General features: G+C 44.0%; 1 protein-coding gene across 5 annotated transcripts in view; it reads left to right on the top strand.

Moving 5' to 3' along the window:
- Window positions 1–25,308, top strand: part of LOC122922497 — a 363,771-nt gene that overhangs the window by 158,333 nt on the left and 180,130 nt on the right. For all 5 annotated transcript variants that reach the window (XM_044273106.1, XM_044273104.1, XM_044273105.1 and 2 more), the window contains exon 7: window positions 13,245–13,284. In XM_044273106.1, the coding sequence (XP_044129041.1) occupies window positions 13,245–13,284 (40 nt within the window). The remainder of the gene's footprint in view (window positions 1–13,244; window positions 13,285–25,308) is intronic.

Below are 25,308 nucleotides of genomic sequence, written 5' to 3'. Positions count from 1 at the left end.
ATACCTAATTCGCCCCAACAAATACTTATTTCTTTCCTGAAGGGAGGGTGGGGAAAGAAATCGCTGGCCGTCTTCACTGTGGCAGGCAGACTGGAGAAAGCGCAGGGTGCAGCAGCCGATCGGCAATCCTCTGCGCTTCCTACCAGGCTGACTGAGGGAAAGAGCTAACATCGGACGTCACTGGGCTCGGCGCATGCCCAGTGACGAAGATGAAGCTGCCGCCCTCAGTCTCCTGATGATCGCACAGGCGCAGCCCTCAGTGGGTACTGCGCCTGTGCGAGACTTCGTTCGGCGTGAGGGAGGGGGAGGAGAGGCTGTGGCAGGCTGGGGGCGGCGGTTAGAAAGTACAAGGAAGGCGGGCTGGGCACTGAAAGAGGGGCGGTACTGGGCTCACTAAGAAGAAAAAAACGCCCCTCTGGGCACCTTCAGGACACATTTACATATCGATCAAAGTCGTTTTTTGCACTAACTGCTGGACGGATTTCAAGATAAAAGAGCACAGCCTAATCCAGGTAAGCTGTGCTGCATGGCTGCTTTTAAATCGTTTTTTGGCTGAGGGGAGGTGACAGAATCCCTTTAACTGCTTTTTTCTTGTTTCTTGCCATAATGCAAATTCTAACAGTCTATTCAGTAGGACTATCAGCTGTGTATCTACCTGACATCTCCACAACGCAACTGATGGTCCCAACCCCATTTATAAGGCAATAAATCCCACTTATTAAACCTGACAGGGCACACCTGTGAAGTGAAAACCATTTCGGGTAACTACCTCTTGAAGCTCATCAAGAGAATGCCAAGAGTGTGCAAAGTAGTAATCAAAGCAAAAGGTGGCTACTTTGAAGAACCTAGAATATGACATATTTTCAGTTGTTTCACACTTTTTTGTTATGTATATAATTCCACATGTGTTAATTCATAGTTTTGATGCCTTCAGTGTGAATCTACAATTTTCAGTCATGAAAATAAAAAAAACTCTTTGAATGAGAAAGTGTGTCCAAACTTTTGGTCTGTACTGTGTGTATGTGTGTGTGTGTGTGTGTGTGTGTGTGTGTATATGTATGTGTATATATGTGTATATATATATATATATATATATATATATATCTATCATTTTTATTTTTTATTTTTATTTTTTATTCATCGGGGTATACATTCTGCCAAGGCAGGGGGCATATAGGCTGATTGTTACTCACTTCTCAATAGTGTTCTAAAGAGGCGCAAAAAAGGCCCAAAAAGAGCATTAAATGCATCTAGTGCTTCAAAAAGCTTCCTGAACATTATACCAAAAAAAATTGTGTGTATTTCAAACATTGTGAGAGAGGATCAACCATCTATAATGGAGGTACTGGAAAACACTAATCCGTGGAGTTAGATCCTCCCTGAGTTCACTTAAAAACTCCAGTCCTGGTCCTCTTCCTCCAAAGAGACAAAAAATGGCGGTCCCTTCCTCCTCTGATTCCGAGGACAAAATGGATGAGGCGGAGGAAGGACAACTATCCCCTTTCGGAGGGGGAAATTGTGGAGGATGCTAAAAAATTCTACTTCTCCTCTGAAAGCAGTTAGGGCCACAATGTGCATCGAAGAGGTGCAGAAACTTCATTCTATACAGTATGAGATGTTTTCGGGGTTAAGAACCAAAAGGTCAACAGTGTTTCCCATAAATGAAAATATAAAAGAATTGATTCTGGACGAATGGTCTGAGTTCACATTTTTACACCTTCCTACATATACAATTTAACTTTTAATAAGTACCACTAAAAGCTGAGAATACATTAAAGACAGGCCCTGCAGTCTCAAAGGCACAGGTCAGAAAACAGTCTGATGCAATTAGTAAACTGTCAACACATAGATCATATATTAGATATAAACAAGCACATATTCTGAAAAGCTCATAATTTCTCTTTTACTCAGTTTGTAGAACACTTGATGAATCTACGATAATGTTGATTATTATAGATCTTTGACGATTTGTGTAGGTTTTACTGCTCTATCCCTATTCCACCCTGACTAACCCTCATCCCAGGGACACCCCCTAATGGTGGAGCATATTGTGCTAGATAAGTGTGACAGTTGTACAAAGATAATTAAGCGTGTTGTAAGAAATAAAACACGTCCCGACGCTGCGTTTTGCCATCAATCAAATGCTGGTTCGTCAGGGGACAAATGGTTATTAAACTAAAATGGGATCTTCTGATAGATCCTTATCCAGATGGATAGACCTTCAAAAATCAGGGACCCTCAAGGAGACATGGACTTTGATGTAGGCTCTAGGATGAAAGGCGTCTCAGTATTTGATTCAAACCCGGCGCCTTATATGTGACCTCAGGTTGGGGTCCAAGATCGCTGTGTAGTAACTGCTTTATTATTCCTTTTTAATGTAAAAATCCGCTCCAAACACCTCCGTGGAATGCATATGCGTACCACAGGCCGGACTGGAAGTGCATTCCATCGTATCGCACTCGCACCAGCTCAGGGGCACGGCTATGGGGAGCCCCTGTGCGCCCACCTATGCCAACCTGCTCCTGGGCAAGGTTTATCAGTACCCTAATAGTATGTTTTTCCTATTATACGACCTTCTTCCTAGCTCAATTAGAATTGTTTTCAGTAGTAAGAGCTTAACTGTAGTGGCATGTGTATTAGCAATGCGCAATGTAGCGCGTTATCATACCTTATATTCATGTGATGTGGGGTTGCGCTGTGTAACGCATTTGCGTTCCACAGCAGACTTCCGATATCAGCTACTTCCGGTCTATGGCACGGCGAGTGCGATACGATGGAACACCCTTCTCGTCTGGCCTGTGGAACGCATATGCATTCCACGGCGGAGTTTGGAGCAGATTTTTACATTAAAAAGGAATAATAAAGGAGTTACTACACAGTGATCTTGGACCCCAACCTAAGGGGGGGAAATATCGAGGTACTGGGAGTAATGGGTGCTATAAATAACAAGTTACTTTACTTGTCTTGGTTGATGAAAGGGAAGTGAGGGGGCATGTATAGTGGAAGAGGTCACATATAAGGCGCCAGGTTTGAATCAAATTTTGAGAAGCCTTTCATCCTAGAGCAGTGATGGCGAACCTATGGCACGGGTGCCAGAGGCGGCACTCGGAGCCCTCTCTGTGGGCACCCGCGCCTTGGAAAAAGTCTATGGTGTACCAATATGCTTTAGACTTTTCCTGCCATTCATCAGCACAGGACACACTATGAACAGCAAAGGCAGCGCACTGAATGTAGGCTATTAAGCTATTATAGCTAAATGATAAAGTACATGGAAGATATACTATATTGGTATCCAGGTTAAATTGCCATGTTGGCACTTTGCGATAAATAAGTGGGTATTTGGTTGCAGTTTGGGCACTCGGTCTCTAAAAGGTTCACCATCACTGTCCTAGAGCCTACATCAAAGTCCAAGTCTCCTTGAGGGTCCCTATCTCAGGGACTACAGATGTCCTGATTTTTGGAGGTCTATCCATCTGGATAAGCATCTATATCTGAAGATCCCGTTTTAGTTTAATATCTTTTTGTCCCCTGATGAACCACTATTTGATTGCTGTGAAAACGCTGCATCGGGACGTGTTTTCTCTTACAACACACTTAATTATCTTTGTGCAACTGTCACACTCATCTAGCACAATATGCTAGTTTTTTGTATGATCCTGCATTTATTTATTTTGCCTCAGTGTAGGGTTTGTATAGGTAATTACTAGAATAGGTACGAGGACAGGGAACCGCCACCATTAGGGGGTGACTCTGGGATGAGGGTTAGTGAGGGTGGAATAGGGATAGAGTAGTAAAACTTACACCAATCCTCAAAGATCTATAGACTACCCTTGGTGATCAACATTATCGTAGATTCATCAATGATTCTACAAACCATGAGTAACACAGAGAAATTATGAGTTTTTGAAAATATGTGCTTGTTTATATCTAATATATGATCTATGTGTTGACAGTTTACTAATTGCATCAGACTGTTTTCTGACCTGTGCCTTTGAGACTGCAGGGCCTGTCTTTAATGTATTCTCAGCTTTTATTGGTATTTATTAAAAGTAAAATTTTATATGTAGAAAGGTGTCAAAATGTGGATCTAGCCTTTATACTTCCTCACAGTGCTATTTTGCTGTTCTTGGCAGTTTTGTATAAGTTGGACGAATGGTGTGAACCCGAAAAACACCTGCGCATTTCAAGGGAATTTTGAAACAGGCTCTTGTTTGATCCCTCTGAATCAAAACTATTCAACGATATTCCTAAGATGGAAGTGCAGGTAGCGAAGGTAAACAAAAAGACCTCCCTAACCATTTGAAGATTCTTCCCAACTGAGGGACCCGACGGAAAGGAAGGCAGATAGTCTCCTTCGTAAAGCTTGGGAAGTGGCTATGTACAGTATTAAAACCAACATTACCACAATGTCGGTAGCGAGATCTATGTACTTGTGGTTAAACGAGCTAGAAAGTCACTTAAAGAATAAAACCCAGAGGAGGGAAATAATGGATTCTTTACCCCTACTCAGATGTGCCACAGCTTTTCTAGCAGATGCCACGGCTGAGACGTTTAGATTCTCTGCCAAGGACGCAGCACTTTCTAATTCCATTAGTAAGGGCTTTATGGATGAAGTCATGGTCAGGCAACAAGGCCTCAAACATGAAGCTCTGCTCAATCGCTTTTTCCGGGGAGTATGTCTTTGGGCCAGTTTTGGACAAAATCCTGGAAAAAGCGACAGAAGAAAAAAGGGTTTCCTGAAGAGATGCCTCAGAGTAGAGAGAGACCCTACAGGGGAAAAGGAAAAACCGGGAGGTGGAGCTACCCAAAGGGTGGTCAAGGATAGGGGTTCCTCCTTAATCGTCAAAATAAGACCATTGATAAACAATGACGCCAGGATTGGCGGAAGACGAAGAGGGTTCCTCTCTGTGGGAGAAAATTTATCTCAAATCCCTGGGTCTTAGATATAGTAGCAAAGGGATACAAGATAGTTTTCCTCTCTTCCCACAAACAAATGTGTGACCGCCTCCCCATCGTCCATACTACTTAGAGAAAGACTCTGGAAGGGCGTCCTGGAAATGTTAAATCTGGGGGCAATTACACAAGTCCCCTCCCTCTCAGGAGGCTTTCTACTCCACTCTTTTCTTAGTAGACAAACCGGACGTGGATGTTCAGAACAATAATAATTTTAAATGGACTAAACAAGAACATCCTATACAGAAAATTCAAGATTGAATCTTTGGCGTCCACAATTCCGTTAATAAGACATAATGTGTTAATGTGCACAGTAGATCTGAACGACACATATTGCCATGTACTAATCAGACAGCAGTCTGAAAAATTTTTAAAGGATAACTGTCACACTTAGACCCTAATTTTAATTTCCATATATGTAGTTACTAATAACATGATATTCCAGAATCGGTTACTATTAGACTGACTTACCCCATATTTAATAAGATTCAGCCCTTAGCAACCAGTCTGCATAAAACTGCAATTTTACTATTCAGTTAAGATGGCCGCCACTGCCCTCACTCTGAGGCTAATCCCGCCTGCCCTCACTAGCCAGTAACAATAACCCCCCAAAAGTGTCAGTAACCACAGCCCTTCCCCCTAAAGGGTTAATCTCCTGCAGCACAAAGGGGTCCTCTTAACACATGTTGCTTTCATTTATACACTGAGCAGATGGCAGAACTCCCTTCCCTGCTCTGCGCTGATTCGGCTCTGCATTGTCCAGCTCTGCTGAGTGAGGGAGCGTCTGCCAAGCGCAGGGACTGGGAGAAGTGCACACAGTCCAGGCACTGTTATCAGCTGCTGGGGAGGACCTGGCTTTAATCATTTACTTACAGTCCCTGGCTGTCAGTAATCTGACCTTGCAGGCTGCAGACAATGGACCTGCATAGCAACCTGATTTTAAGCATAGGTAAAAATAGGCAGTAGAGGGAACAAAACTGTTTGTTTAAGGGGTAATTGAATACACAGAAGTTTAAATAGGGCCACCAAGGGGATATTAATCACCACAATCCAGTACTCCAAAAAAAAAAAGATGAGTTATACTTTAAGATTCACGCTAAAAGACAGTTCAAGGAAGGTTTGTCATTTCCAGTTCTCGGCCCTCCCTTTTGCTATTTCCGCGGCCCCCAGGGTTTTCACCAAAATCGTATTAGAGTGGGTGGTTCATCTAAGGAACCAAGGTCTAATGATAATACCCTACTTGAACCACTTCCTATTTCTGGCAAAAAAACGGATAGAAAGAGACCTAAAATCCGTCTTAAACTTACTGGAGAATTTGGGATGGATCGTAAATTTTTAAAAAATCATGCCTTCTTCTCCAATCAAAAAATACATTTTTGGGGAATATTCCTGGATTGGCAAAAACAATCCTCATTCCTTACAGAAGAAAAGACAGTGGGCCTAAGAGGAAAGGTCCAAAGGTTCCGGAAAATGAATTTGTGCTCCATTAGAGAGGCGATGAGCCTTCTAGGGGTGTTAGCGTCTTGCATAGCATCAGTCCCCTGGGCTCAGTTCCACTTCTTCAGGACCCCTCGAGCTATCGTTACTAAGATGTTGGTACAAGAGACAGACTGCCTTAGACATGAAGGTACGAATCCCACAAAGTGTAAAGTAATCACTCGCATGGTGGACCTAGTCAAAAAACCTAGTGAAGGAAGTGGCTTGGCAGATAGCAGTTTGTCCAGATTCATACAGGCTCCAGCAAAACAGCCTGGGGAGCAAACATAGAAGGAAGATCCTTATAGGGTCTTTGGCCGGAAAGCTGTATCAGACCACTCGTCAAACTACAGGGAATTAAGAGCTGTATGGGAGACGATAAAAGCTGGATCTTATCTCATAAAGGGGCATCACATAAAAATCTTATCCGACAACTTAACAATGATGTCTACTTAAAGGGCTTCTGTCACCCCCCAAAAGTCATTTTTTATTTTTGGGTTAAGTAAAATCCTTATAGTGCAATTATTCAATATATAGTGCTCTTACCTTTTTCTGTGGCTTAGTTTCTTTAAAAACCACACTTTTATAATATTACCTCGCTACCAGCAAGTATGGCGGTTACTTGCTGGTAGCCGCCGCATCCTCCTTTAAAAAAAAAAACACCCCCTCCTCCTGTTGATTGACAGGGCCAGCGAGCGCTCTCCTCCTCCGGCTGGCCCTGTCTGCAATTCAAATCCCACGACTGCGCCTTACGTGTTTTCATTCGGCGCAGGCGCTCTGAGGACGCTCGCTTCCTCAGCACTCCCATAGTGCGCCTGCGCCGATGACGTCACCTCTAAACCCGAAAGAGAAGTCATCGGCGCAGGAGCACTGAGGAAGTGCTGAGGAAGCGAGCGTCCTTCTCTCAGAGCGCTGAATGAAGACACGTTAGGTGCAGGCGCGGGATTTGAATTGCAGACAGGGCCAGACGGAGGAGGAGAGCGCTCGCTGGCCCGGTCAATCAAGAGGAGGAGGGGGCGTTTATTTTTAAAGGAGGATTCGGAAGCTACCAGCAAGTAACCGCCCTACTTGCTGGTAGCAAGGTAATTAACATATTATAAAAGTGCGATTTTTTTTTTATTTTTTTTATTTTTATTTTTTTTTTCTTAAAGAAACTAAGCCACAGAAAAAGGTAAGAGCACTATATATAGAATAATCGCACTATAAGGATTTTAATTAGCCCAAAAATGACTTTTGGGGGAGGTGACAGAAGCCCTTTAAGGCAACAAGGGGGAACAAGATCGAAACAACTAATGAATCTGTCAGTGAAAATGTTTTCATGGCCCGAAGAAAGCCTAAAATCGGTATCTGCAGTGCATCTAAAAGGCTCCCAGAATCAGGTGGCGAATGTTTTGAGCCAAAAAAAAACTAAATCCAGTAACATTCAGCCCAATAGAAGAAAGATGGCAGACATTTATATTCTGCTGCCATATAAACCTGACGTACTATATGAATTGGAGAAATATATGCTTGATAAACAAGATTGTGTGTTGCTTACAGCAGGGGATTATAATACTGTGTTGAACCCAAATAAGGATAGATTATCTAATAGTAAAACCTTGTTTAATATTACTAACTTCCCTAATTTAATATCTGAATGTGACTACTTAGATGTTTGGCGTTTGTTTAATGCGGAGTTTATTCTCGTTAGGGCTCGTTCACACGACTGTTGGTGTCCTGTTACTGTATTGCAGACCGCTTTTGCGGATCCGCAATACACTGGCCCCGTTCCGTTGTCATTCTGCATCACAGGTGCGGACCCATTCATTTCAATGGGTCTGCAAATCCGGAGATGCGGAATGGAAGTACGGAATGGAAAACTACGGAAGAACTACGGAGTGCTTTCTGGGGTTCCGTTCCGTGCCTCCGCACCATAAAAAGATAGAGCATGTTCTATCTTTTTGCGGAACTGAGGGATCACGGACCCATTCAAGTGATTCCCATGCGCCTGCCCCACGGAAGGTGCCCGTGCATTGCGGACTGCAATTTGAGTTTCCCAGCACGAGACACCAACGGTAAACGAGCCCTTACTCAAAGACGCATCAAACTTGGTCAAGGGTATATATGATTTTGGGGACTAGAAAGATGTGCGGGAAAAACATTGTAAAAGTAAAATATATTCCTATGGCCTTGTCAGATCACTGTTCTTTAGTTACAGAGATTGAGTTTATGGCCAAACGAGGAACATTATTGTTTAAGTTTAACCCTCATTGGCTTACTTTGTTAAAGGATAAAGAAGATATTAAAGAAAAATTGAGGTTCTTTTTTTCCATGAATAAAGACACAACTAATTAGCAAGTCGTTTGGGATGCAGCAAAGGCCTTCTTTAGAGGACTTTTATTAGACAATGTGAACCATTGGAAAAAAAGAGGTAAAAGATAAGGCTAAGATTGCAGAACAAAAACTACAGGAAGCAAAAAAGAATTGTGTGGTTGATCCTTCACAAGAAAACTTAAAAAAATGGGAAGAGGAACAACAGATGGTAAAAGAAATATATCTTGAAAAAGCTCAAACAAAACTGTTCTTTCAAGGGTCCAAGTTTCTTGCGGAGGGTGAAAAAATTGGGATGACCCTAGCTAATATCGTTAAGTCAACAGAAGACGCCTTGGATAAGGGAAAAAAAAATATAAGGGTCAGATCCTAAAAGCTCCTGATCAGATATTAGAAGCATTTGGGGTCTATTATCAAGAGTTATACAGGTCAAAAATAACTATAAAAAGGAGGAATTAAATCAATACCTAAATAGTATTTAATTTAGGAAATTGTCATTAGACTAAAGAGAAAGTCTAGGAAAAAAAATACAATTGAAAGAACTAGAAAGGACTTTGAGATCTCTTAGATAAAACAGCCCCAGGAGGTAATGGATTACCCCTTTAAAGGGAACCTGTCACCAGTTTTATGGTGTCCTAACTTAGGGCAACATAAATAAGTGACTGATTTTTTTAGCAAAATACTGGGTCACTTTCTTTAATTGACCCAGTCAATCTGCCAACATCTTGTATTGAAAAGCTCCAGCATGATAATGATGAGTCATGAATATTCATGAGCTCCTGACTCTCCCCGCCCACTGGGCTGCTGAATGACAGTTTGTTTCCATAGGAATCAGCAGCAGGTGGGCAGGGGAGTGGCTATAGCTCTGAATTAAATATACGCTGGACTTGATGACCTCACGCCGGACTCGAATCAGCTCATTAGCATGCGGCATCTTTGTGTGTATATTATGAGGTAACCATCTGTCACACCAGTAAGTGAATACATCTAAGGCACATTTTACTAGTTAATGATTGTATATAATTAGTTAGATTATAATCAAATATCCACATGACAGGTTCCCTTTAAGATAAACAAGGAATTTAAAAAAATATTGCTTCCAGGATTAAATAAGACTTTGTGAGGCCATGAGGATGAAAGCTGACTCAATGGAAGAAGCTGTTTTCATTTTAATTTATAAAAATAATAGATGCGGATAGATGAGCAAAAATAATAAAAACAATAATAAAGGAAGATCAAACAGCTTTTATTCCAGGGAGAATGATATACTCCAATATCAGAGTGTTTACGAATATAGAAGAAGGGAGGGATAAAAGTATTGAGAAAGGTATATATTGTCCTTAGATGCATCTAAAGCCTTCGATTGTATGGAATGGGAATATTTGTGGGAGGTCCTTAGATTAATTTTTATTTTATTTTTCGGAGACAGTTTTATATAAATTGGGTTAAATTACTATGTTCGAACCCTAGGGCCAGGGTAGTGGTCGATGGGGTAACGTCCCTGCCCGTTGCCCCTTTTTAGGGGCACTAGGCAGGGTTGTCCCCTATCCCTGCTACTTTTTGCTATTGCATTAGAGCCGTTAGATATAATATGAGAAAGTGATTAAATTAAGGGCTTCCAATGTGATAGTATTAATGAAAAAATAACATTATATGCAGATTATATTTTATTGTTTTTGGGGAAAACTGAGGTGGATTTGGATAAAGTAATGGATATTTTTTAAAAGTGATTGGGGAAAGTCGCACTTAATGGTATTAGGTGAGGGGGATTTAAATGGTAATATTCAAGATGTACATATAGTAGATAAGGAAGGACGTTTTACATAGGAATAAATATTTATTTGATCTTGGAAGAGTATATTAAATTGTAATTTTGGGCTGATGTGATTACATAGAAACATAGAATGTGTTGACAGATAAAGAACCATTTGGCCCATCTAGTCTGCCCAATATACTGAATACTATGAATAGCCCTTGGCCCCATCTTATATGAAGGATGGCCGTATGCCTATCCCATACATGCTTAAACTCCTTCACTGTATTTGCAGCTACCACTTCTGCAGGAAGGCTATTCCATGCATCCACTACTCTCTCAGTAAAGTAATACTTCCTGATATTACTTTTAAATCTTTGCCCCTCTAATTTAAAACCAAGTCCTCTTGTAGCAATTTTTATTCTTTTAAATATTCTCTCCTCTTTTACCTTGTTGATTCCCTTTATGTATTTAAAAGTTTCTATCATATCCCCTATGTCTCGTCTTTCTTCCAAGCTATACATGTTAAGGTCCTTTAATCTTTCCTGGTAAGTTTTATCCTGCAATCCATGTACTAGTTTAGTAGCTCTTCTCTGAACTCTCTCCAAAGTATCAATATCCTTCTGGAGATATGGTCTCCAGTACTGAGCACAATACTCCAAATGAGGTCTCACTAGTGCTTTGTAGAGCGGCATGAGCACCTCCCTCTTTCTACTAGTAATGCCTCTCCCTATACATCCAAGCATTCTTCTAGCATTTCCTGCTGCTCTATGACATTGCCTGCCTACCTTTTAAGTCTTCTGAAATAATGACCCCTAAATCCCTTTCCTCAGATACTGAGGTTAGGACTGTATCACGTGGGTTTTTACATCTCAGGTGCGTTATCTTGCACTTATAAACATTCAATTTTAGTTGCCAGATTTTTGACCATTCCTCTAGTTTTCCTAAATCCTTTTTCATTTGGTGTATCCCTCCAGGAACATCAACCCTGTTACAAATCTTTGTGTCATCAGCAAAAAGACACACCTTACCATCGAGGGCTTCTGCAATTTAGCTGATGAAGATATCAAACAATAAGGGTCCCAGAACAGATCCCTAAGGTACCCCACTGGTAACAAGACCATGGTCTGAATATACTCCATTGACCACAACCCTCTGTTGTCTGTCCCTCAGCCACTGCCTAATCTATTCAACAATTTGTGAGTCCAAGCACAAAGACTGCAATTTAATGATAAGCCTTCAATGTGACACAGTATCGAAAGCCTTACTAAAGTCTAGATAAGCTATGTCTACTGCACCTCCTCCATCTATTATTTTAGTCACCCAATCAAAAAAATCAATAAGATTAGTTTGACATGATCTCCCTGAAGTAAACCCATGCTGTTTTTCGTCTTAAAATCCATGGGATTTTAGATGTTCCACAATCCTCTCTTTAAGTATGGTTTCCATTAATTTCCCCACTATTGATGTCAGGCTTACTGGCCTATAGTTGCCCAATTCCTCCCTACTACCTTTATTGTGAATGGGCACAACATTTGCTAATTTCCAATCTTCTGAGACGACTCCTGTTACCAGTGATTGGTTAAATAAATCTGTTAATGGTTTTGCTAGTTCACTGCTAAGCTCTTTTAATAGCTTTGGGTGTATCCCATCAGGCCCCTGTGACTTATTTGTATTAATTTTAGACAGCTGACTTAGAACCTCTTCCTCTGTAAAAACACATGCATCAAAAGATTCATTAGTCTTCCTTCCTAACAGGTCCTTTTCCTTCATTTTCCTTTGTAAAAACTGAACAGAAGTATTCATTGAGGCAGTCAGCTAGTTCTTTATCTTCTTCCATATAACTACCTTCCTTCCCAAGCTTTCCCTACAGTTATATCAGATACCAAATTCCCATTTGTGAATACTAAATCTAAAATGGCCTCCTTCCGAGTTGGCTCCTCCACTACTTGCTGTAGAGATAATCCCAGTAGGGAAGTTAGAATATCTGTACTCCTGGCAGAACTAGCTATTTTGGAATTCCAGTTTACATCAGGAAGATTAAAGTCTCCCATAATGATAACACTAAATGTTGTCATGCCCTCTGTCTTAATAATGGATCTTAAATTGTGCTCGTTTGGCATAGTGGAAGATACTGAGAGATTAATCTGAATTTGTGAATCGTTATTTCTGGCATGTATAGCTATCGCGCGGAGGTAGATCGTGCTGGCTTCTTTTAGTAAATCTCAGGGGTTACAGCTTGTTAATGACATTTTGCCATTTGAAAGATCATAGTATTATCACTGTAAGTGTCCACGTACACTTTCTTCTCCGAGGACTATTGCCCACACCTAGCTCCCAGGGTCCGTGGCATTGAACAGTCGACATATCATATCTGCTAGTCTCTTTAACATAAAGTCTTCTCAGCATATAATTTTCTTTACTGTTAATGTATATGCTTGTTTTCATGTACATGTGATATGTCTTGTTAAGGAGACTTTGAAATAAACCGTTTATTACAAAAAGTCCCCCTTTAGTGCCCCCCAAACAGTAAAATCCTCCTTTAGTGCCCCCCACAGAGTTCTTGGAAGAGTGTGAGGTATGTTAGCAGTGTTACATGAGTGGGGCTTATGGGTGCAGCAGGGGCCCCCAGACAAATCCAAAATCTGTTATGTGCTGTTTTATAAGCCTGTTATTGTCTCTCTTCACTTTTTCAATTGTTCTAGTTTTGGACTGTACAGCATATTGATTTAAATTCTTTTTTTTTGGTTAGGTTATTGAAGGAAAAGAAAATCCCTGGTCTTTCAATACTGGTTGGTAGTTATCATTGAATTTATGTATTTTGTAATGTCTGTCTTTTTAAATAGTTGGCTTTTAATGATGTGTATTTAATCCATTCAATACCATTGTGTTTTGTTCTAAAGGTACACTTATTTCTGTTTCTCACTCTACCCCAAAATGTTGTAATTTCTTTATTTGTAAGACACATGAGGCCTTCTTACTATTTTACACTTTCCTGCAAAGAACATATGTCATATGTCCTTGTGGTACTTCAGTAGCCAAGCATGTATTTCATAGATCCTTTATATTGATCGTGGTGCCAGCCAATACAGCCCTAGCTAGAGACAGCCTTTTGAAATGGGTTGGAAATGAGTGCTGCATTTACAGCTCTCACTTCCCTTGGGGTTTTATTGCATTAAAAGATTGGGCGCACAATTGTTGGGAAGGAAGTGTTCCTTCCTGGCAATCGCCTGCTCATTAAAGGTGGAGACTGCTGCTATTACATACAGTGATCTCCACTGTATGAGGAGAAATGATCACTAATCCCCATACTGACTAGGTGTTTGCCGACAGCAGATCATAAAACAGCACGATCTGCCGCCGGCAAACAATGATTTTTAAGCCTGCTTAAAAATCTGGATTGGCTGATGAGCGAGCGTTTGCTAGTTCATCCGGTAATTGGGGGCAGTATTACACTGCCATATCATCGCTAACAAGCGTTACTACGAACTACCTTAAAGGATACTATCTCTGATTGTATGGCAGCTATGATTTCTATTAGATTTAGTATAGATGATGTTCAGCTATAAAACAGTACATAGTTTTGTATTCTAAAGCCTGTGTATTAGGAAGTGAAATACTACCGCCGATTAACCGATGAACAAGCAAACATTCATCGAGCAATCCAAATTTTTAAACTCTTTTTTAGAATTCTTTGTAGGTGGCAGATCATGCTGTGTAAACAGTATGGAGACGAGACATGGCACTGCTCGTCCATTTCTTGAGTTAGAATAGGGAATTGCACTGCATCCTCCTTGCTTCTGATGAGGTGTTCTCTACTGAACTGAAAGAAACGCTTATCTAATGAGCAGTTCCTACTCTCTACAGTATCTCCTTATGTTCAGGACTTTTGGCGCACTCATGGTGGTCAGTCCCTGATACAGAACGATACACCGCTACATAGTGTTTAATGATACTGACATTGCCTAGGGAGCAAATGTTTGATTCTTATATCTTATCAGCACGCTGCTAGTCAATTCTATACCTTCTATTAGGGGACTTGGTCTGCTGCGGTCTGCCCTGTGTCTCCCTTCCCACTAGATTCTTCAGGAAAGTTTAACCCCTTCTACCATCTGCGGCACAGACTCGGGGCTGGATGCTTTGCTGTGCAGCTGCAGGTAGTGAAAACACAGATGCTCAGGATCTCCCCCCCCCCCCCCTCATCCTGCTGACGCAGAGCTGACAGAATGGAGGAGTTCTGCAGAGCATTACTAAAGTACAGGTAGGGGGATGTTCCTGTGTGTATCAGCAGTGTCATTGTACAGCTGGGACTTGTAGTCCTACACATACAACATGCTGCTGAGTATCCCAGCCGTCAGACATTTCACTCAGGACAGCACTTTTATTCACTCGCTTTGCAGAGCAGAGGAAGGGGCAGTCTTTTTTGACACCCACAAATATTCATGTGGAAAATCTCAGATTGATTTTACTGCAGGTAAACAAAGGGCCTGAAGAGAACTAGAGAAATTAGGAAATGGATTTAAAAAAATAAAAAATTGCCTAAAACATGCTTAGCTTATGTATATATTGCTGACCATCAGATTTAAAGTTCTATATTTTGTTTTTTGTTCACATAACTCGGACAGCCACTTTAACCCCTTAAGGACCCGCACCATACATGTACGGCGCAACCGGACATGACTTAAGGACAACCGCCGTACATGTACAGCGCAAGGTCCAAGGGGCTCTGGGGAAGGATCAGGGGGGAATGACGGCACCATGCCTGCTCTTACCAGCAGGCAGCCATGCCAAGGGCCGCATGGTGCTGCACTGCCCCCCTGCAGCCCCAAGCGCTGCGATTGGCCGATCAATGATCAATGAAACCGGCACATCACAGCACAGGAAGCTGTCAGAGGAATTGGGGAGGGTGGGGAGGAGGTCAGGGGAGATGGCAGGTGCTGAACAAGTCAGCACCGGTCACCTCTGAGGTGAGGCAGGAAGAGGCAGAACTTCCCTGCATGCAGCCATTCTAGCTGGTGACTGCATGCAGAAAGGTTCTGCTTGTGCCTTGCTGTAACTTATGGTGCACCACTGCAGCGTTTTAACCCATTTCCTGTTGAAAAGACATCTGCAGTAGCTGCGCAGATTTTGTTTTCATTTGCAGCTGGTCCAAATATTTTTTTTGGGGGGGGGGGGGGGGGGGGTTAAAAAAGAAGAAGTAGTAGTTAGGGCTATATCTATATATATATATATATATATATATATATATATATATATATATAATTATAATCTCACCTAAAGTATTATTAGGAATACCTGTTCTATTTCTCATTAATGCGATTATCTAGTCAACCAATCACATGGCAGTTGCTTCAATGCATGTAGGGTTGTGGTCCTGGTCAAGACAATCTCCTGAACTCCAAACTGAATGGAAAGAGAGGTGATTTAAGCAATTTTGAGCGTGACATGGTTGTTGGTGCCAGACGGGCCAGTCTGAGTATTTCACAATCTGCTCAGTTACTGAGATTTTCACTCACAACCATTTCTAGGGTTTACAAAGAATGGTGTGAAAAGGGAAAACACCCAGTATGCGGCAGTCCTGTGGGCGAAAATGTCTTGTTGATGCTAGAGCACTGAGGAGAATGGGCCGACGGATTCAAGCTGATAGAAGAGCAACGTTGACTGAAATAACCACTCGTTATAACCGAGGTATGCAGCAAAGTATTTGTGAACCCACAACACGCACAACCTTGAGGCGGATGGGGTACAACAGCAGAAGACCCTACCGGGTACCACTCATCTCCACTACAAATAGGAAAAAGAGGCTACAGTTTGCACGAGGTCACCAAAATTGGACTGTTGAAGACTGGAAAAATGTTGTCTGGTCTGATGAGTCTCGATTTCTGTTGAGACATTCAAATGGTAGAGTCCGAATTTGGCGTAAACAGAATGAGAACATGTATCCATTATGCCTTGTTACCACTGTGCAGGCTGGTGGTGTAATAGTGTGGGGGATGTTTTCTGGGCACACTTTAGGCCCCTTAGTGCCAATTGGCCATCGTTTAAATGCCACAGGATACCTGAGCATTGTTTCTGACCATGTCCATCCCTTCATGACCACCATGTACCCATCCTCTGATGGCTACTTCTAGCAGGATAATGCACCATGTCACAAAGCTTGAATCATTTCAAATTGGTTTCTTGAACATGTCAATGAGTTCACTGTACTAAAATGGCCCCTACAGTCACCAGATCTCAACCCAATAGAGCATCTTTGGGATGTGGTGGAACGGGAGCTTCGTGCCCTGGATGTGCATCCCTCGAATCTCCATCAACTGCAAGATGCTATCCTATCAATATGTGCCAACATTTCTAAAGAATGCTATCAGCACCTTGTTGAACCAATGGCAAGTAGAATTAAGGCAGTTCTGAAGGCAAAAGTTGGTCCAACACCGTATTAGTATGGTGTTCCTAATAATTCTTTAGGTGAGTGTGTGTATGTATGTGTGTGTGTGTATATATATATATATATATATATGTATGTGTGTGTGTATATATATATATATATATATATATATATATATATATTTGCAAGAAAAAGTATGTGAACCCTTTGGAACTATATGGATTTTTTGCACAAATTGGTAATAAAATGTGAGCTAATTTTCATCTAACTCACAACAATAGATAATTTCATGATTTTCCTATTCCATGACGTAAAGTCATGATTTTATTAAAGACACGGAGGCGAGTATTGCTTTAACTCTTTATAATGACTCAACCCTCTGGGATCATCCTTCTTTTTTTTTTTTGTACAGTTACACCGAACCGCAGAGCTCTCCGAAACTGGCCATCCTGGACCGGAACCAACACTCTTGACAACGAAGAGAAATGTCGGAATGTCCTTCAACGGAAGGAAAAACGCCCTTCGATGCTGTAACAAAACAGGCACTGCACCCTGAACCGGAACTGTAGACAAACCGCCTGTAGAATGAAGATAAATCCGAGATAGAATCACAAGGCAATAGAATGCACCACATATACATAAATTCCGAATCAGGTATATAACACAGAGATAACATGACCAAGAAGAAAAATGGATACACAAACCAACATTATAGACAACCCAAGTAAGGGCAGGAAAGGGTGGGCAATACTCTCCTCCGTATCACAAGACACAGAGGCTCCTATTGCAAGTTCAAAGCTGAGAAACAACAGAATCAAAAGCATTCACGAAAAGTGGACACCCTGGACCAATCCCCTAAACGCATAACATCCTCAAGACGGGCCCTTGAGACCGACATGGAAGTAGCGGAAGCACTGCGGACAGAATGAGCTGTAAAAATAGTAGTGTCAATACCTGCCTGACTCAGAATCTCCTTAACCCAGCGAGACAAGGTCACACTGGAGACGGGAGCATAAGGTCTCTGAAAAGAGATAAACAAATTAGAGAACGTCGGGGTACGCAGGGTCGCATTACGGGATTCATACTCCTGAAGGCATGCAACCGGGCAAAGTTGCGGGGACTGTCGGGAAGAAGGTTAAGATACTGAACAGATGCCCGTCTTAGTACGTCTGGAAATGTTAAATTGGACACCCTCCGGAGTAAACGACCGCGCATTGTAATCCAGGGCCCGGACGTCTGAAACCCTCTTACAAGAAACGACACAGAATAACGTTACCAACTTCGCCGATAATTGGTGCAGGGATAGTTGGGCATTAGAAGACCAAGACGATAGAAAATTCAACACCAACCCCACATCCCAAGTCGCAAGGAAACGAGGTCTGGGAGGTCGAGACAAACGAGAGCCTTTAAGCAAGCGACACACCAGAGGATGCTGACCCGCAGGGCAACCCTCAAAACCCTCGTGCTAAAGGATATCGCTGACCTGTAAAGGTTGATCGTACGATAGGCCTTACCCAAATCATACAAGGAAGACAAAAAAGACAAGATCGAAGTTACAGGAGCACGAAAGGGATCCAGAGCGCGTTCTCCGCACCAACGAGCCCAAGCGTCCCAGGCAGTTCTATATGCCCGCCTGGTTCCGGGAACCCATGCGTTTTCCAATAAGAAAACAGTTGTGTCCGAAACTCCAGACAAAGCGCCGGAACACCCATCCCGTTGACGTATCCCGCCCATCCCGTTGACGTATCGGACCACAGAAATGTTGTCCATCCGCAGTCTGATACAGGTCGTGACCGTGCCGTTGGCGAAACTGCGAATCGCCAAAGTCCTTGCCAGTAACGCCAGGCCATTGATATGGAGACGAGACTCCTCGGGAGACTAGTGGCCTCCTGTGGATACCCTATTGCAGTGTGCTCCCCAGCCGCGTAAGCTGGCGTCCGATTCTATGACCATGTCCGGCAGTGGACTGAATAAGGCCTTGCCATTCCAGACGGGTTCTGGATCCACCACCGTAGCTCATCCCTCGTCTCCCTGTCCAGAGTGACTATGTCCGAATACGCGGTACCAGCCCGGAGATGGGCAATCTTGAGCCTCTGGAGGGCCCGGTAGTGTAAGGGAGCCGGGAATATGGCCTGGATAGACGATGCCAGAAGCCCTTTCAGACGCGGCAAGTGTCGAAGCGACAACTGTGGCCGAAGCAGCGCATGGCGTAGCTCTTTGCGAATCGACCGGACCTTGGACAAGGGTAGATGAAGGGTCAGGGACGAAGAGTCTATTCTGGATTTCTTGGTTTATGATGAAACCTAACCCGGAAAGGTGTCCATGGCAAGGTGTTTGTGGAGAAGGGACGGACTGTGCGCTATGAAAGGAATATCGTCCAGATAAATTATCATGCGCACCCCTCTGCTGCGGAGCCAAGTCACCACCGGTTTCATTACCTTGGTGAAGCACCAAGGGGCGGATGAGAGGCCAAAAGGAAGGCAAGTGAAACGCCATATCTGATCTTCCCAAAGAAAACGAAGCGGATCCCTGGAGGCAGGAGCCACCGGTACCATGAGATACGCATCTTTGAGGTCTAGTTTGACCATCCAGTCGCCCGCAAGGAGCATGTCCCTTAAAAGATGGATGCCTTCCATCTTGAAGTGACGATATTGCACCAGTGAGTTGAGGGATTTCAAATTGATAACTGGGCGCATCTGCCCGCTCTTTTTCTGCACCAGAAACCTATTGCTGATCACACCGGTGGTGTGAGGCGTGGTGCGCTCTATCGCCTGTTTGTGGAATAAGTCCCTCAGCTCCCTATGTATGTGTCGCCGAAGTGAGCCGGCCAGATGTATGGGATGGGGAGCAGGTAAAAGATCTGGGGGGGCTACTAGGTCTATGGTGAAAACCCTGACTGTGTCCAGCACCCACCGGTCTGAGGTGATCTCGGACCAGGCATTGAAAAAGAGACTGAGTCTGCCCCCGACACAACCTGTTGAAGAAGGCAACAGGAGAACGGGATGGGTACTTACCGACTGGTCGTCGAAAGGAGCGAGTTCCACGGAAACCTCTGGAACGTCTTGGAGCGCCCCGGGAGGGGAAGAAGGAAGGCTGGTGCCTGGGATCCTGAAGCGAGGATCTGTAATTGAAGGAGCCTCTCCCCGTGCCGCGGGGATGGAAATTAGAACGGCCGGACAGACGGCCCCTAGAGCTGCCGGCCCTATTGGAGAAACGGGTGTTAAAAACTTTTCTCATTGAGGTTTGAGCTTTGTCCAGAGCCGTAAAAGCCCCGACGTATCTGCCCAACTCCTTTATAAAGGAATCTCCAAATAGAAGACCCTGGGCATTCTTGCCCGCTTCAGACAAAGCAAGGTTGGAGAGCTTTGGTTCTACCTTCATCAAAATGGCTTTACGCCTTTCTATGCCCAAAGAGGTTATTTACATTGCCAGTAATACAAATGGCCCTCTGGATCCATCCCCCCAATTCAATGGGGTCTACAGATCTACCCTCCGCTTTGGCGGATTCTGCCATGTCAAATATCCTGGCAAGAGGGCCCGTAATGTCCAGGAGTTTATCCTGAACGGCCCTCAGAGACGAATCCAGCCCTTTCTTGGGGTTGAACCCCGTTTTAGACAAAAACTGGACCATCTTGGGGTCCACCGTAGGTGTCTCACACACCTTATGCGGGATAATAGGGCGAGGGCACTCTGCTCGCAACTTATTGCGCCAGTCCTTACTTATGGGGGTGCGGATCTTTGCCTCCAAATACTGTGCCACGTGAGTAGCTGGGAACCATTTCGCTGAGCGGAGGTGATGGAGCTCATCAGGGTTAAATAAAGGCTCGCCCAGGGGGTCAACCAAGAGGTCGTCCCGCATAGACTGACCCTCTTGCATAGTAGCCACCGCTGTTATTGGTACGGGGTCAGGCAACAAATCTAAAGGATCAACAGCCACATCCTCGAGCTCCTCATTTGAGTCATAGTGTGACTCATTCTGTGCCTCCTCAATAGATTCCTTATTTGAATCTGATAGTGGCTCAGGCAAGGTCCTGGCCGTCTTCCAAGCGCTAGACCTTTCTGCCTGTTGCGCGCAGGCTCTTTTACGCGGGACAACCCCGTGATCATGTGATGGATTCCCATCGTTCAGAGGTTCTGGAGGCTGAGGGCATATTAAGTTCCGCTCCTGGGTTCTGAATGGGCCTGGCGGGCTGAGAACACCGGGCCTGGGAGACTGTGAAAGCGCTGAGGACATGGAGCCCATCGCTGCCATAATAGCATTTGAGATGATTGCTGCAGCGCAGCGTTCTGCACATCATGTGAGGAAACCTCAATACGGCTATCTACCGCAGGGGGACTAATGGGGGCAGCGGGGTCATCCTGTCTAGGAGTAGAAGAGGCACTACGGTGAGACATATCTGGAAGGGTGGAGGAGTAATTCACCCCAGACCACCGAGGACCGCACAGAGAAAGACCTAGGAGGAAAGAAAAAACGAATGAGGGCCTGAAAATAACAGAAGTGCCAGAAGATCTTATTCACCGAGAGCACTGGCACAGAGAACCCAGGGGTAAGCGCGGTACAGGTGCGATCCAAGGAAAATGGCGCCGAGATCCCGCAAGATCTAGGCAAAGCGCCGCAAGATCTAGGCAAAGCGCCGCAAGAGGAAAAACCAAAATCCCGCGAGATCGCGGGAGGGAACAAGCCGGGTGCCCCAAGATGGCGGCCGAAGTCTCGCCGGGAGAAGGACCAGATGCAGGGAGCGGGAGAAGAGGAAAACGGAGCGTCTGGTAAGAGCAGTAAAACAAGCGGAACCAGATAAGGGTACCGACAGATCCTAAGCTAGGCGGAGGGCAGAAAAGGGGGAAAAATAAACCGCCATAACGACCATAAAATAAGATAGAGCGGAATAAGCTTAATATGGAAAGGAGAAACGGGGCACCTAGAACAGTGTTTCCCAACCAGTGTGCCTCCAGCTGTTGCAAAACTACAACTCCCAGCATTCCCGCACAGCCAAAGGCTGTCCAGGCATGCTGGGAGTTGTAGTTTTGCAACAGCTGGAGGCACACTGGTTGGGAAACACTGACCTAGAAAATAAATACCAGGGAGAAAACCCTGAGTGGGGAGAAAGACAGCAAAACAAGGATCATAACACACATATTAGCACATGGATACTCATCTGCCATGGCAGCAGCAAAGAAAGAGGATGATCCCAGAGGGTTGAGTCATTATATACTGGGATGGTGGGGAGGAGTAGGTTACTATGGTTTTTCTCTTGTGATTGACATGTTCATTTCTTTGCTGCTATGGTAACAGTAAAGAGAGTTAAAGCAATAGGAGCCTCCGTGTCTTGTGATAAAATCAGTCTGCTTAAACTAATAACAAACAAAAAATGTAATGTTATCATGTTTTTATTGAACACACCATGTAAACATTCACAGTGCAGGTGGAAAAAGTATATGAACTCTTGTATTTAATAACTGGTTGAACCTCCTTTGGCAGCAATAACTTCAACCAAACGTTTCCTGTAGCTGCAGATCAGACGTGCACAGCGGTCAGGAGTAATTCTTGTTCCGTTCAGCAATATTCTTGGGATGTCTGATGTGAATCGCTTTCTTGTGGTCATGCCACAGCATCTCAATCGGGTTGAGGTCAGGTCTCTGAATGGGCCACTCCAGAAGCCGTATTTTCTTCTGTTTAAGCCATTCTGTTGTTGATTTACTTCTGTGCTTTGAGTCGTTGTCCTATTGCAACACCCATCTTCTGTGGCGCTTCAGCTGGTGGACAGATGGCCTTAGAGGACCTTTCAATAGAATAAAACATCTAAACTAACTATACAGACATAGAGAGCGGCGCCCAGGGATCTCCCTGCACTTACTGTTATACCTGGGCGCCGCTCCATTCTCCCGGTATAGCCTCCGGTATCTTCATAGTTAGGCTACTTTCACACTTGCGTTCAGAGCCGATCCATCTGGGGTCTGCACAGACAGATCCGCTCATATAATGCAGACGATGGGATCCATTCAGAACGGATCCGTCTGCATTATATAAAAAAAAAAAATCTAAGTGTGAAAGTAGCTTGGAAGGATCCATCCAGACTTTACATTAAATGTCAATGGGGGGGGCGGATCAGTTTGAAAATTGAGTCATATTGTGTCAACTTCAAACGGATCCTCTCCCCATTGACTTACATTGTAAGTCTGGACAGATCGATTTGCCTCCGCGCGGCCAGGCGGACACCCAAACGATGCCAGACTGATGCATTCTGAGCGGATCCGCATTAGGGCTGGACGGATCCGTTCGGGGCCGCTTGTGAGAGCCTTCAAATGGAACTCACAAGCGGAGCCCCGAACGCTAATGTGAAAGTAGCCTTAGGCTCCACCCAGGGGAACCTGCTGGCGTCTCCTTATCCCATGTTGTAGCGCTGGCCAATCGCAGCGCTCAGCTCATAGCCTGAGAGAGAAAAAAAAGCCTCTCAGGCTATGAGCTGGGCGCTGAGATTGGCCAGCGCTACAGCATGGAAGAATGAGATGCCGGCAGGTTCCCCTGGGTGGAGCCTAACTATGAAGATACCGGAGGCCAAAACGGGAGAACGAAGGGGCGCCCAGGTATAACAGTAAGTGCAGGGAGATCCCTGGGCGCCGCTCTCCATGTCTGTATAGTTAGTTTAGATGTTTTATTCTAGTGAAAGGTCCTCTATAACCGCTACAGGACCGCCGTACGCAGGATTGCGTCCTGCCGGCGGCCCTGCTCTTCTGGGTGGACGCATATACGCGTCCTCCCGCGATACCCGAGATTTCCTGTGAACGCGCGCACACAGGCACTGAAGGTAAGTGAGTGGATCTCCAGCCTGCCAGCGGCGATCGCTCGCTGGCAAGCTGGAGATGTGATTTTTTTTAACCCCTAACAGGTATTTTAGACGCTGTTTTGATAAATATACCTGATAAATATACCTGTTTTGATAAATATAGCCTTACAGGGGGGTGATCAATGACAGGGGGGTGATCACCCATATACACTCCCTGATCACCCCCTGTCATTGATCACCCCCCTGTAAGGCTCCATTCAGACGTCCGCATGTGTTTTGCGTATTCCGATCTATGTATCCATAAAAATCATTTGGACGTCTGAATGGAGCCTTACAGGGGGGTGATCACCCATATACACTCCCTGATCACCCCCTGTCATTGATCACCCCCCTGTAAGGCTCCATTCAGACGTCCGTATGATTTTTACGGATCCATGGATACATGGATCGGATCCGCAAAACACATGCGGACGTCTGAATGGAGCCTTACAGGGGGGGTGATCAATGACAGAGGGGTGATCACCCATATACACTCCCTGATCACCCCCTGTCATTGATCACCCCCCTGTAAGGTTCCATTCAGACGTCCGCATGTGTTTTGCGGATCCGATCCATGGATCCGTAAGAAATCATACAGACGTCTGAATGGAGCCTTACAGGGGGGTGATCAATGACAGGGGTGATCACCCATATACACTCCCTGATCACCCCCTGTCATTGATCACCCCCCTGTAAGGCTCCATTCAGACGTCCGCATGTGTTTTGCGGATCCGATCCATGGATCCGTAAAAATCATACGGACGTCTGAATGGAGCCTTACCAGAGGGGTGATCAATGATGGGGGTGATCAGAGAGTCTATATGGGTGATCACCCCCCTGTCATTGATCACCCCCCCGTAAGGCTCCATTCAGACATTTTTTTGGCCCAAGTTAACGGAAATATATATATTTTTTTGTTTGTTTTTTCTTACTAAGTCTCATATTCCACTAACTTGTGTCAAAAAATAAAATCTCACATGAACTCACCATACCCCTCACGGAATCCAAATGCGTAAGCATTTTTAGACATTTATATTCTAGACTTCTTCTCACGCTTTAGGGCCCCTAAAAAGCCAGGGCAGTATAAATACCCCACATGTGACCCCATTTCGGAAAGAAGACACCCCAAGGTATTCCGTGAGGGGCATATTGAGTCCATGAAAGATTTACATTTTTGTCCTAAGTTAGCGGAAAGTGAGACTTTGTGAGAAAAAAACAAAAAAAAAAATCAATTTCCGCTAACTTATGCAAAAAAATAAAAAATTCTATGAACTTGCCAGGCCCCTCATTAAATACCTTGGGGTGTCTTCTTTCCAAAGTGGGGTCACATGTGGGGTATTTATACTGCCCTGGCTTTTTAGGGGCCCAAAAGCGTGCGAAGAAGTCTGAGATCCAAATGTCAAAAAATGCCCTCCTAAAAGGAATTTGGGCACCTTTGCGCATCTAGGCTGCAAAAAAGTGTCACACATCTGGTATCGCCGTACTCAGGAGAATGTGTCTTGGGGTGTCATTTTACATATACCCATGCTGGGTGAGAAAAATATCTTGGTCAAATGCCAACTTTGTATAAAAAATTTGGAAAAGTTGTCTTTTGCCAAGATATTTCT

This window comes from Bufo gargarizans, unplaced genomic scaffold (assembly GCF_014858855.1).
Source record: "Bufo gargarizans isolate SCDJY-AF-19 unplaced genomic scaffold, ASM1485885v1 fragScaff_scaffold_395_pilon:::fragment_2:::debris, whole genome shotgun sequence".
NCBI lineage: Eukaryota > Metazoa > Chordata > Amphibia > Anura > Bufonidae > Bufo > Bufo gargarizans.
The sequence above is the reverse complement of the archived record's forward strand: the minus strand, read 5'-3'. Positions and strand labels throughout refer to the sequence as shown.